Source organism: Panthera tigris, chromosome D1, assembly GCF_018350195.1.
Source record: "Panthera tigris isolate Pti1 chromosome D1, P.tigris_Pti1_mat1.1, whole genome shotgun sequence".
Taxonomy (NCBI): domain Eukaryota; kingdom Metazoa; phylum Chordata; class Mammalia; order Carnivora; family Felidae; genus Panthera; species Panthera tigris.
Genome location: NC_056669.1, coordinates 59,785,749 through 59,798,947, shown reverse-complemented (window position 1 = coordinate 59,798,947; position 13,199 = coordinate 59,785,749). Strand labels below are relative to the sequence as shown.

Genomic DNA, 13,199 nt, shown 5'->3' with positions numbered 1-13,199 from the left:
AATAGGAGATATGTGAGCATTGAAAATACTCTGTATGATACTATAAGGGTGGATACATGTCGGTATACATTTTTCAAAACCCATAGAATTGTACAACACAAAGAGCATGCCATAATGTAAACTTTGGACTCTTATTAATAATAATGTATCAGTATTGGTTCGGTAGTTGTAACAAATATACCACACAAATGCAAGATGCTAAAAATAAGAGAAACTCTCTGAGCAAGACTGGGGGGGGATAAAGATGTATTTGGGAACACTGTACTCTCCACTCAATTTTTCTATAAGCCTAAAACTAGTCTAAAAAAAAATAATATCTATTGGGGCACCTGGCTGGCTCAGTTGGTTAAGTGTCTGAGTTTCACTCAAGTCATAATCTCGCGATTTGTAAGTTCAAGTCCTGCATCTGGGCTCCGTGCTGACAGCTCAGAGCCAGAGCCTACTTCGGATCCTGTGTCTCCCTCTTTCTCTGTCCCTCCCCCACACTCTCTCTTTCTCTCTCAAAAATAAACATTAAAAATATTTTAATAATATTTATTAATTTTCAATGCAATCCTTGAAATAAAAAAACATCCAGCAGATTGGTTAGATAGCTTATTAAATAGAGCTAAAAAGATCATTAGAAACTTGGAGATAGAAACAAAGAGATGCATAAAGACAAGCTAAATTATTTGCAGGATAGAGGCAGAAGAATCAACTTTTTAAAACAATATCTTAGGAGGAGGGTCCAACATGGCAGAGAAGTGGGGGGATCTGAACTTTCTGTGTCTCTCAAAGAAGGGTTAAAGCCAAAGGACCTTGAACCCCAAGAGTCTGGGAGGAAAAGAGACTGAGTTGCTACCAGGGAGACACTGGAACAACCTGATGGGCCATAGGTGGGTGATTGCGAACGAGGAGAGATAAAACAGGCCATGTAGGCATGGAGGGGAGGGATCCCCTTCTGTGGAGAGATGAAGAGAAAGAGAGGCTGGGGAAGCATAGGACTGTATCTGGACAAGAGAAAAACCTTGGACCATGGTGGAGAGGGATCCCATCTCTAACTGCAGGGCTTTCTCCAGACTGGGCTGGCTGCCCTGTTCATGCACCTGGGGAGGAGGAGAACCAACCCCAGGCTCGGTGGCTAGGTCAGTGGCACAGTCCACGGTAGGAGAAAGTGACCCCCTCCCTGGAGTGCTGCAGTACAGGACAAAACCAGCCAGGACCACATATCAGGCAGCATGGAGAGTTGTTTCCCCAAAACAGGTTGCATGGAGCAGGAGTTTGAATCCCAGCCAAGTGCCAGGGCACCAGAGTCAGGCGAGTGAGACAGACCACCTCATCTGCACCCACAGCACAGTGAGGGCAGCTCCAACCGAGTGATTTGGGACACTGGTCCATGGAGAAGAGACTGGGGGGCCGCCATTTTTCTCCCCACCACCACCAAGGTGAGGGGCCTCAGGGATTGGTCCACAGGGCCCACAGTGGAGGTGGGACCCTCCTACACCAAAACACCCCTGGAGCCAGGTAACTGCATATCTACTGGAGCAGGATAGACGCTGTGGAACCAGATGGCCACCTCCTCCAGACCAGCACTGCTGCATTGCCTGGATTAATTCTAGGACAATTCTTGTTATTTACATATATTCTTCCTTCCATTTCTCCTTATCTCTTCCCTCCTCTAGTCTGGTCACTCTGGTTGTTGGTTTGTATAAGCAGACATATTTAATCCATTCTCTTGACACATATTCTACACATCCTTCTTTCCTTTCTCTTTCTCTGGAATAATTAAGCTTATAGTTTCTCTGCCTGGGTAACTTTATCTTTGTTTCTTTTCTCCCCCACCTCCTTCTTTATTTTCCTTTCTCTCTCTCTGGATTAAGCCATTTAGTGGCTCTGCCTGGTCAGTGTTTATTTATTCTTTTTCCCCGCCCCTGTCATTTCTCTCTTTGTATGTGCTCTTCCATCAGCACTGCCTCCATCCTGTTCTTTAGTTGTAGCTGGTATGTCTGGTTTTTTGTTTTTGGATTTTTCTTTGTTTATTTGTTTCTGTGTTTGCATGTTTTTGTTTTCTGTTTTTTTGTATGTTTGTTTTCCTTTCCAGGGCTACGTAAGGAACAAATCAAAGTAGACCTGGTGGAAGGCCCAAAACATCACTATAAGTAGGGAGATAAAGTAACCAAAGTCACAACAACAGAAAGCAAGTACCCCTCTCCAAAGAACACTGGACAGTGTATGACCTCCCGTTAATATAGCAGTGCTTGCAGGTACGGAGGACATAACAAGCTTTTAAAACTCATAAGGGACAAAAAACTTGCCAAAATGATGAAATGGAAGAATTCTCCTCAAAGAAATTCCAGGACGAAGTGACAGCTAAAGAATTGATCAAAACAGATATAAGCAATAAAACTGAAAAAGAATTTAGAATAATAGTCATAAGATTAATCACTGGGCTTGAAAAAAAGCATAGAAGATAGCAGAGAATCTATTGCTATAGAGATCAAGCAACTAAAAAATAGTCATGATGAATTAAAAAATGGTATAAATGAGGTGCAAAATAAAATAAGGTGGCCATAGCATGGACTGAAAAGGCAGAGGGGAGAATAGGTGAATGAGAAGATAAAATTATGGAAAAAGAGGAACTGAGAAAAAGAGAGAGAAAAGAATCCAGGATCACAAGGGGAGAATTAGAGAACTAAGTGATTCAATCAAATGGAATAATATCTGTATCATAGGAATTCCAGAAGAAGAGAGAGAGAAAAGGGCTGGAGGTGTACTTGAACAAATCATAGCTGAGAACTTCCCCGATCTGGGGAAGAAAACAGGCATTGAAATCCAAGAGGCACAGAGAACTCCCTTCAGACGTAACTTGAATCGATCTTCTGCACGACATATCATAGTGAAACTGGCAAAATACTAGGATAAAGAGAAAATGCTTAAAGCAGCTAGGGATAAACAGGCTCTAACTTACAAAGGTAGACACAGAAGAATAGTAGCAGACCTATCTACTGAAACATGGCAGTCCAGAAAGGAATGGCAGGAAATCTTCAATGTGATGAACAGGAAAAATATGCAGCCAAGAATCCTTTATCCAGCATGCCTGTAATTCAGAATAGAAGGAGAGATAAAGGTTTTCCCAAACAAACAAAAACTGAAGGAATTCATCACCACTAAACCAGCTCTACAAGACATCCTAAGGGGGATTCTGTGAGTGAAATGTTGCAAGGACCACAAAGTACCAGAGACATCACTACAAGCATGAAACCTACAGACATCACAATGACTCTAAACCCATATCTTTCAATAATAACACTGAATGTAAATGGGCTAAATGCTCCAACCAAAAGACATAGGGTATCAGAATGGATGAAAACCCAAGACCCCTCTATTTGCTGTCTACAAGAGACTCATTTTAGACCTGAGGACACCTTCAGATTGAAAATGAGGGGATGGAGAACTATCTATCATGCTACTGGAAGTCAAAAGAAAGCTGGAGTTGCCATACTTATATCAGACAAACTAGACTTTAAATTAAAGGCTGTAACAAGAGATGAAGAAGGGCATTATATAATAATTACAGGGTCTATCCATCAGGAAGAGTTAACAATTATAAATGTCTATGTGCCGAATATGAGAGCCCCCAAATATATAAAACAATTAATCACAAACACAAGCAACCTTATTGATAAGAATGTGGTAATTTCAGGGGACTTTAATACCCCACTTACAACAATGGATAGATTAGCCCACAGCTAACATCATCCTCAATGGGTAAAACAGAGCTTTCCCCCTGAGATCAGGAACATGACAGGGATGTCCACTATCACCACTGTTGTTTAACATAGTGTTGGAAGTCCTAGCATCAGCAGACATAAAAATAATATAAAAGGCATCAAAATTGTCAAAGAAGTCAAGCTTTCACTTTCTGCAGACAACATGTTATTCTACATGGAAAACCTGATAGACTCCACCAAAATTCTGCTAGAACTGATACATGAATTCAGCAAAGTCACAGGGTACAAAATTTATGTACAGAAATCAGTTGCATTTTTATACACCAATAATGAAGCAACAGAAAGAGAAATAAAGAAACTGATCCCATTCACAATTGCACCAGAATCATAAAATACCTAGGAATAAACCTAACTAAAGTTGTAAAAGATCTGTATGCTGAAAACTATAGAAAGTTTATGAAGGAAATGGAAGAAGATACAAAGAAATGGAAAAACATTCCATGCTCACGGATTGGGGGAAGAAATATTAAAATGTCAGTACTACCCAAAGCAATCTACACATTCAATGCAAGCCCAATCAAAATTGCACCAGCATTCTTCTCAAAGCTAGAACAAGCAATCCTAAAATTTGTATGGAACCACAAAAGACCCAGAATAACCAAAGTAATAGTGAAGAAGAAAACCAAAGCAGGAAGCATCACAATCCCAGACTTTAGCCTTTACTACAAAGCCTCTACTACATACTATGAAGACAGTATGGTATTGGCACAAAAACGGCACATAGACCAATGGAATACAATAGAGAACCCAGAACTGGACCCACAAATGTATGGCCAAATAAGTCTTTGACAAAGCAGGAAGCGTATCCAATGGAAAACAGACAGTTTCTTTAACAAATGGTACTGGGAGAACTGAACAGCAACATGCAGAAGAATGAAACTAGTTCACTTTCTTATACCATACACACAAAAAAGCTCAAAATGGATGATAGACATGAATGTGAGACAGGAAATCATCAAAACCCTAGAAGAGAAAGCAGGAAGAAACCTCTTTGACCTTAGTTGCAGCAATTTCTTACTTGACACATCTCCAAAGGCAAGGGACTTAGAAGAAAAAATGAACTATTGGGACCTTTTGAAGATAAAAAGCTTCTGCACTACAAAGGAAACAATCAACAAAACTAAAAGTCAACTGACAGAATGGGAAAAGATGTTTGCAAATGACATATCAGATAAAGGGCTAGTATCCAAAATCTATAAAGAACTCACCAAACTCCACACTCAAAAAACAAATAATCCAGTGAAGAAATGGGCAAAAGACATGAATAGACACTTTTCCAAAGAAGACATCCAGATGGCCAACAGACACATGAAACAATGCTCAACATCACTCCTCATAAGGGAAATACAAATCAGAGTCACACTGAGATATCACCTCATGCCAGTCAGAGTGGCTAAATGAATAAATCAGGAGACTATAGATGCTGGCGAGGATGTGGAGAAATGGGAAACCTCTTGCACTGTTGGTGAGAATGCAAAGTGGTGCAGCCACTGTGGAAAACAGTGTGGAAGTTCCTCAAAAAATTAAAAGTAGATATGCCCTATGACCCAGCAATAGCACTGCTAGGAATTTACCCAAGGGATACAGGAGTGCTGATGCATAGGGGCACATGTACCCCAATGTTTATAGCAGCACCTTCAATAATAGCCAAATTATGAAAAGTGCCTAAATGTCCATCAACTGATGAATGGATAAAGAAGATGTGATTTATATATACAATGCAATACTACTTGGCAATGAGAAAGAATGAAATCTTGCTATTTTCAGAAACATGGATGGAACTGGAGAGTGTTATGCTAAGTGAAATAAGTCAGTCAGAGAAAGACAGATACCATATGTTTTCACTCATATGTGGATGTTGAGAAACTTAACAGAAGACCACGGGGGAGAGGAAGAAGAAAAAAAAACTATAAACAGAGGGAGGGAGGCAAACTGTAAGAGATTCTTAAATACAGAGAACAAACCGAGGGTTGATGGGGGGTGGGGGACAAGGGAAAGCGGGTGATGGGCATTGAAGAAGGCACTTGTTGGGATGAGCACTGGGTGTTGTATAGACGCCAATTCGACAATAAATTATATTTTAAAAATAATGATAATAAATAAAAACAATAAAAACAATGTCTTAAGTTCATAATAAATATAATGACTCTACCTATCAGATAAGTTCAAAGATTATCAGATATCATAGAAACAAAAAATCCAGTTTCATGTGGTTTAAAGGATATCAACCTAAACCATATGAGCATAAAATACTTGGGAGAAGATGCAAATGGTTTACTAAGAGAACACTAATCAACAGAAAATTTACACAGCTATAATCATACTCAACTAAACAGTACACAATCTCAAAATTGTTGTTTCAAAGATTAGCTGTCTCAGAGAAAAAAATTACAAGAATTACAAGAAACTGGCAAATAATCACTGTGATGAATTTAACTCTTTTCCCCAAAAATTGCCGAATCATTTTTAATTGGTATGTATACCAAGGTTTGAACAGTACGATAAGCTTGTTCCACCTATTATTTAACTCACAAAACATATTAGAAAATTTGCAACACCTTTTATTGAGTGACAAACATGTCACAGAAAAAAAGTGAACTGTATCATATATGCAGAAAGACATAATCATATAAAAACTGGAAAACACACTAAAATTTAACAATTTTGCCCCATTTTTCTGATTATTGGTCATTGAAGTTTTTCTTTCTTTTCTTAGTTTTGTTTATTTAGTAATATGTGTCCTTGAAAAATTAAATATAAAAAGCAACCATAGAAAACTAAAACTATAAGAACAATAATCAAATCATAGGTTGAAGAAATAGCCTAAAATGAAAACAATAAAACCCATAAAGGAAAACAATGACGGACTTGAAAATATTTAATACTATATCTCTTTAGGGTTAAAACAAAAGGCAACCAAGCCAACCAAAGAAAATTGCAGAATTTATAATTTAAACAACCTGAGAAAATACTTTCAATAAATACTAATACCTTGGGGAAGTTATATATCCTCTCTGAGCTCCGAATTACATCTTTAAAATGAATAAAATAGAGGCAATAACGAGTTTGATGTGAAGATTCAATAAGGTAAGGTATGAAATAAGTTTTGCACAGGTTCAATAAATGGTTGTTACTATTAACCCACAAAGAAATACAATATCCCATAACAATTGTTCCATGTGTCTATTAGCTAAATCAGTTCAAATGAAAGGACAATGAAAATGGTTTTACTCTGTCACATGGCAGACTTAAAAAATAGAACTACTTACTAAGTGCTAGTAAGGATACAATAAATTTTGGCATTTTCATGTATTTCTGATGAGTGAAAATTAATAACAACTTCTTTTTTCAATGTGCCAGAGGAACCTAAAATCCACATACCACTAACCTAGTATTTCTTTTTAAGGCTTAACAGGCAAAGCTTACTGCACAAAAAAATAGATAAACCTTATGCACAAAAATGTCCCTAGCACAGCATTTACATTGCTAATGATTAGAAAAACGTAAGTATTAAAAAATAAAAGGATGAACACTACCTCAGCTGATGTAAAAAAGAATTTTTAAGCATAATTTTTATATAATTAATTAAAAGATATATAGTCATTAAAGTTATTATGTCTTTCCAAATGTAGTGTCATTTAAAAATAGCCACACTGTGGGCCTATGCATTAATACTGAATAAGTTCTGAATATATGTGTATGGTTATAGTTATTAGAGTTAGAATTACACATATGTGGATCTTGAGAAACTTAACAGAAGACCATGGGGGAAGAGATGGGGGAAAATTACTTACAAACAGAGAGGGAGGGAGGCAAACCACAAAAGACTCTTAAATACAGAGAACAAACTGAGGGCAGATGGAGGGGTGGGGAAAGGGAAAATGGGTTTTGGGCACTGAGGAGGACACTTGTTGGGATGAGCACTGGGTGTTGTATGTAAGCCAATTTGACTAATTATATTTAAAAAAGAGAGTTATATATAAAATCTGGAAGATTCTACATCAAAATGATAACAGTGCATTTCTTTGGGTGGTGAGAGTGTGTGTAATTTTCATTTTCTTCCTATCATTTCTCTATGGAATACTTATATAAAAATAAGTAAATATTTTCAACAGAAGTATCAACAATATAGTATCATCTAATAGAGGAAGTCATATCTCTTCTTGAGAGGAGGTGGTTATAATGACCTCACTGAGTAGATGACACCAAGCTGGGCCTTGAAAGATAAATAAAGGGAATCTATTAAAAACTCAAGGAAAGGAGCAGTCATTCCAGGTAAATGAGTCACTTAGGGAAAATGTGCCAAGACAAGATGACTGGACGTCGAGAGATTAGAGACAGACAGTTCCCTAAGACTGAAGCACAGATTGTGTGAAAGTGATGTGGAAATTGTTGTTGGGAAGGAAGTCTGAATTTATTCTGTACCACACTGAGGGGCATGATTTTTGAGAAACAACTTTCAAAATATCAAAATTTAGGAGGAGTACAGTTTCCTTACTGTTCTCTTAATGCCCATGGTAATTTGAGAAAGCATATGAAAGAATGAAGATTTTATTTAGGTGTCCAGCAGGCATGTGGTGAAATGTCTCAGGGTTTGACATAGCTCAAGACAGAAAATTTACTATTTATCTAAATGAGACTTACTATTACATTGTCTGTTCCCAAAGTTGAGTTGAATATTACAGAGTTAGACATGACTACTACAGAGAAACCTGCCCTTTCCCCAAATAATGAGCTGTAAGTATCTCAGTCAATCCACAGGGACTGCTTTCAGATTGATTCCGGGGGGGGGGGGGGGGGGAGGGCAAGTCTCACAGTCTCAGGTAAGTTGCTCCAAAGGCCCATAACTCAATGAGCTATGTATGCTGTGACTCATTTCTAGTTCTGTGGTTTGCTACTGTGAAAGCACATCTCAGGAAGGACCAAAGTTTCTGAAAAACCAGATTCTACCACCCCATAGTCATTTCTGCTTTGGAAACAACACATAAACTACTTGGTCTCGTATCTGTTTTATTTTGACCCCATAAATGATAGGATTCAGCATCGGTGGAGCAAGCATGCTGACATTGGCCAACAGAATGTGGACATGTAGTGGGATGTGACGTCCAAAGCGCTGAGTGAGAACCGAGAAGATCCCAGGCCCATAAAAAAGGACAATGACACAGACATGGGAGCCACATGTGTTGAGAGCTTTGTGGCAAGCATCTCGGGAAGGGATACGGTAGACAGCATGGAGTATCAGAGTATAGGAAACAAAAATGAGGACAATGTCTAGGATCACTGTGGACATTAGGACAAAAAATCCATACCAGATGTTTACACGGATATCATCACAGGCATACTTGGCCAAACCAATGTGTTCACAGAATGTATGTGGTAGGATGTTATTTCTGCAAAAAGTGAGTCTCTTCAGAAGAAATATCATGGGGAAAATTGTACAATGTGCTCTCAAGAAAACAGCCACACCAATTTTCCCTATCAGAGAATGAGTGAGTATCATGGTGTACCTCAGTGGGTAACATATTGCAATGTAGCGGTCAAATGCCATAATCAGCAAGATGCCAGACTCAGAAATGAAGGAGGAATGCTGGAAGTAGAGCTGGGCAATGCAGCTATTAAGAGAGATCTCCCTATTATTGAACCAAAAAATGGCCAATGCCTTGGGTTCTGTGGTTGTGGCAAAGACAATGTCAACTCCAGCCAGCATGCAGAGGAAAAGATACATAGGTTCACGGAGGCTGCTCTTGGTGAGGATAATATAGATGAGCAGACCATTTCCAAGAAGAGCAAAGACATAGGAGATGAGTAAGGGGATGGAAATCCATATGTGTAGGTCTTCTCGGCCTGGAATGCCCAGCAGATAGAAGACTATATGGTTAACACCAGTGTGATTGAAGCTAGCCATTTCAGAAGCAGGTCAATGTGGACTTTAACTTCACCTAGTAAGAGAGAAATACAGATTATATATAAATGTTTTCCTTGAGTTTTCTGGTTAACTATATCTAAACAAATGCCTGTGTTTACCACTGTTTCCTCCTAATACCTTGTTAAGACGTCAGTAAAATAACAGAAACATCAATGCAAAAAGTAGAAGAAAAGATAATAACAGAGAAGGGACAACATTTTGAAAGCAGATAGATGACTAGTGACTAAGCAGAGGGGATAAAACTAATAGGTTTGAGTAGAAAACAAGAGCCAAGATAATTTTCACTGCAGAACCCAGATCGTCTCAAGAATTAAGGCATCATGAACTTTTCTAAATAGGGATAAGCATGGGATTTTTAAAGATCATTGGTTGAAAATCTGCATAAAAAGCAGCTAGGCTCTTGGATCCTCTTTCCCAACCTGTCCATTCAGGTACCACTTTCCATATCCAGCAGAATGCTAGAAGTCTGTTCTCTGATGGAGTTAAGGCTGGAGACTCAGCCTAGGCATGGCTGGGGTAGGGATAGTATGCTAAAAGCAGAGGATAAAATTAAAGGCTACATACTGAACAAAATGAAACCCCATGAACTTCTATTTATTTATGTCTGGTAGTGCTAGCTTACATTACCCAATGCCCAGGTCTTACAATTCATTTTCGTTTAAGAATGAGGCACCAAAGGGGCAGTTTGCTGGCTCAGATGGAAGAGCATGCGACTCTTGATCTTGGGGCCATGAGTTCGAGCCCCACGTTGGGTGTAGAGATTACAATAAATAAATAAATAAATAAATAAATAAACAAACAAACAAACAAACAAACTTAAAAAAAAAAAAAAAAGAATGAGGCACCAAAAAGTGAATTCAAGGTGCTATGTGCAGGCATGAAATTTATTTAGGGAGAGACTTCCTGCCAAATTACTCCAATCCAGAACTTTACACCAAGGTAAATGAAAAACTTGTAAGCATAAAAAGGTTATTTAGCACCTTCAAAGAACTCAAAGACTAACCTCTCATTAAGTCTTCTATAGGAATCTACTGGAAGATAAGCAACAACAAAGTGAGGAAATGAACCAAAAATAGAGAAACGTGGGTTCCAACAAAGGAGTTAAACTAAAGCGCTACAATGCCGGAGAGGGCATAGGCTGTGAGGAAGTGAAAGGGTTCCTCAAATTATGGTGAAGGCCAGCCACTGTGGCCTGGAGTAGCATGAGTCTGGACTGGATCAAGGGTGTAGAGTCACTGAAAGGAAAGCCTCAAAGGGAACAAGGAAACGCTTGTTTTGAAATTTAATTTATATTCTTAGTAGAAGGTAAGTCACATAAAAACTAAGCAAACAAGGAAACAAAAAATAAACAATTATTAACTACAGGAAAGAAAAAAATGTTGCACAAGAAAAGAAATGGGACCACATGTCACTGTATAATTCAGTTATTAAAATCATAATAATGTAAACATAAGTACACATCTTAAAAATCACAATATAGCTCTTTAATAAATCAAGAAAAGGGAGGCTTGTGTGTGTCTGAATTTGTATGTATGTATTTGGTATGGGGGCGTTACATGTAGGAAAGCTAAATGCCCATCTTCCATATATAAAAGTCAATGGATGACATATAAAAATTATTTAAAAATATAAATCAAGAAATAATATAAACATGCTGTCTATATATAAGGAAGTAAATACTAAAGAAATAGCTGTGTTAAAGTGGTTTTCTGAGGAGCCAGAATCACACATGAGATGGGACAGGGAGACTATTGTTTATTGTAAAGACATGGAGAACTTTTGGAGGTTTTTAAACAATGTATATGTATAATATTCATAAAATAACACTAAAAACAAGTTATCTTACTAAAGTACCTAGCACTTCACCTAAAATAAATGTATAACACGTTCTCTTCTCTCACCCTTTCCCTCTCCCTTTCTGTCTATGTCTCTCTGTCTCTCCCTTTCTCTCTCTCCTCATTTTAATTTCTGAAACCAAAATATTCCTCTTCTCTTTGGGCACCAGATTACCTTCTCAGGGAAGATAGATTGGCTCAACTGGGCTGACTCTTCTCTCCTGAGAGGAAAGTCTAGGGAGGTTGGAATTTGAGAAGGCATAGATGGTCTAATGGAGTTGTTTCCTGCAATGCCTTCTACACTGGATGGTTGGTCACACAGATGCTGTAAGAAAATATACTTTTTCCAAGAAATGCCCCATTCCTACAAGAAATAGAAAAGCGACACTTGAAAAAAATGAGAGCCCCAGAGATCTAACGACAAAAGAACAGAGCCAGAGATTGAACACAATCAGAAGTTGGGATGAAGAAGCTCCTTCAGAAGCTTTTGGAATCTTTGAGAAAAGGAATAGCCAAGAGGATTTGCTTTGGTTGGAACCATAGAGGAAAGTAGAGGGGTTGGAGAACGGCCTTTAGAACAGCTGCCTAGAACTGCTAGTCCAATTCCAATTTATTTTAAAAGACTCTTCCCCATACCTCCTTCCAAAAGAAATTTTCCTGAGCCTGTGCCAGACATCACCTTGCTTTGGGCTGCTGAGTGCTCTCCTTCCCTGTCCCTGTCACCTAGGACTTCTTAGAATCTGCCAAGGGTAGTAGTGCTTTGCCTATGTGAACCATCTCCCCTAAGTCACAATTTTCTAAATATTGGAAAACATATCTCACTAATCAGAAATTACTTTCTTATCTATCAATCATCTCTAACAACCTTTGAATCCCTTGATGGATTGGACATGTCCCTTCAACAATGTGTACCTAAAACACAGTGCAGAAGGAAAGTAGGAAACAGGACAGTAAGAAGGAAGGGGAGACAGTAAGAAGGCAGGTAAGAGAGAAGATATAATATAAGTAGCCAAAGCAAGACTTTCCTTTGAGAATTTAGGTTCCTGAATCCAAATGAGACTTACAAAGTCCTTTGAGAGGCATCTGGGTGGCTCAGTCGGTTAAGCATCTGACTCTTGATTTCAGCTCAGGTCATCATCTCACAGTTGTGAGATTGAGCCCCACATTGAGCCCCACATCAGGCTCCACCTGGGCGTGGAGCCTGCCTATGATTCTGTCTCTCCCTCTATCCCCGGCCCTCCCCCTTCTATCCCTGGCCCTCCTCCTTCTCAATAAACTAACAAAATAAAAAATAGAGATAAAGATAAAAGTAAAGTCCTTTGAGAACCTACCTTCTATTTCTGCCCTATCAGTCCAAATGTTGGCTATTTGTCTCCTCTACAATCTTTTCACAAGACTCCAAACAAAAATCCTGACAATCCAACATTCCAAATGTGTTCCATTACCTTGGGCCTGTAAGGAATTCTAGTATCTAGCTCTACTCTCCCCTACTCCTAGAATCTCACCTCACTTATAACAAAATCAGCCATCAGCTTCAGATAGTCTTTCAAAGCAGACATGAAATCAGTGACTGGGGGAAATTTAGCAAGTTGCAGATTAGACTACAGAGAGGTTATGTTTGTGAGGCTCAGGAGGTCACTTTTATTCCAACCCAGTGCCCTTGGGTTC

At 38.6% G+C, this 13,199-nt stretch overlaps 1 protein-coding gene across 2 annotated transcripts; it reads right to left on the bottom strand.

The window, feature by feature from the left end:
- Window positions 1–8,730: 8,730 nt before the first annotated feature.
- On the bottom strand, window positions 8,731–12,895 carry LOC102952462 (olfactory receptor 52B4-like). 2 transcript variants are annotated; one of them, XM_007089361.2, is made up of 2 exons: window positions 12,863–12,895; window positions 8,731–9,709 (listed from the first exon to the last, which is right to left on the bottom strand). In XM_007089361.2, the coding sequence occupies exon 2, from the start codon at window positions 9,673–9,675 to the stop codon at window positions 8,731–8,733; it is 945 nt and encodes a 314-aa protein (XP_007089423.1). In that variant the 5' UTR covers window positions 9,676–9,709; window positions 12,863–12,895. The 2 variants fall into 2 exon arrangements, with proteins under 2 accessions (XP_007089423.1, XP_042814935.1); XM_042959001.1 differs by lacking the exon at window positions 12,863–12,895 and adding an exon at window positions 11,707–11,772.
- Between the last annotated feature and the right edge of the window lie 304 nt (window positions 12,896–13,199).

What these genes read in the sequence shown, in the direction of transcription:
- LOC102952462 (XM_007089361.2), bottom strand. Translation starts at nt 9,675, where the DNA reads ATGGCTAGCTTCAATCACACTGGTGTTAACCATATAGTCTTCTATCTG.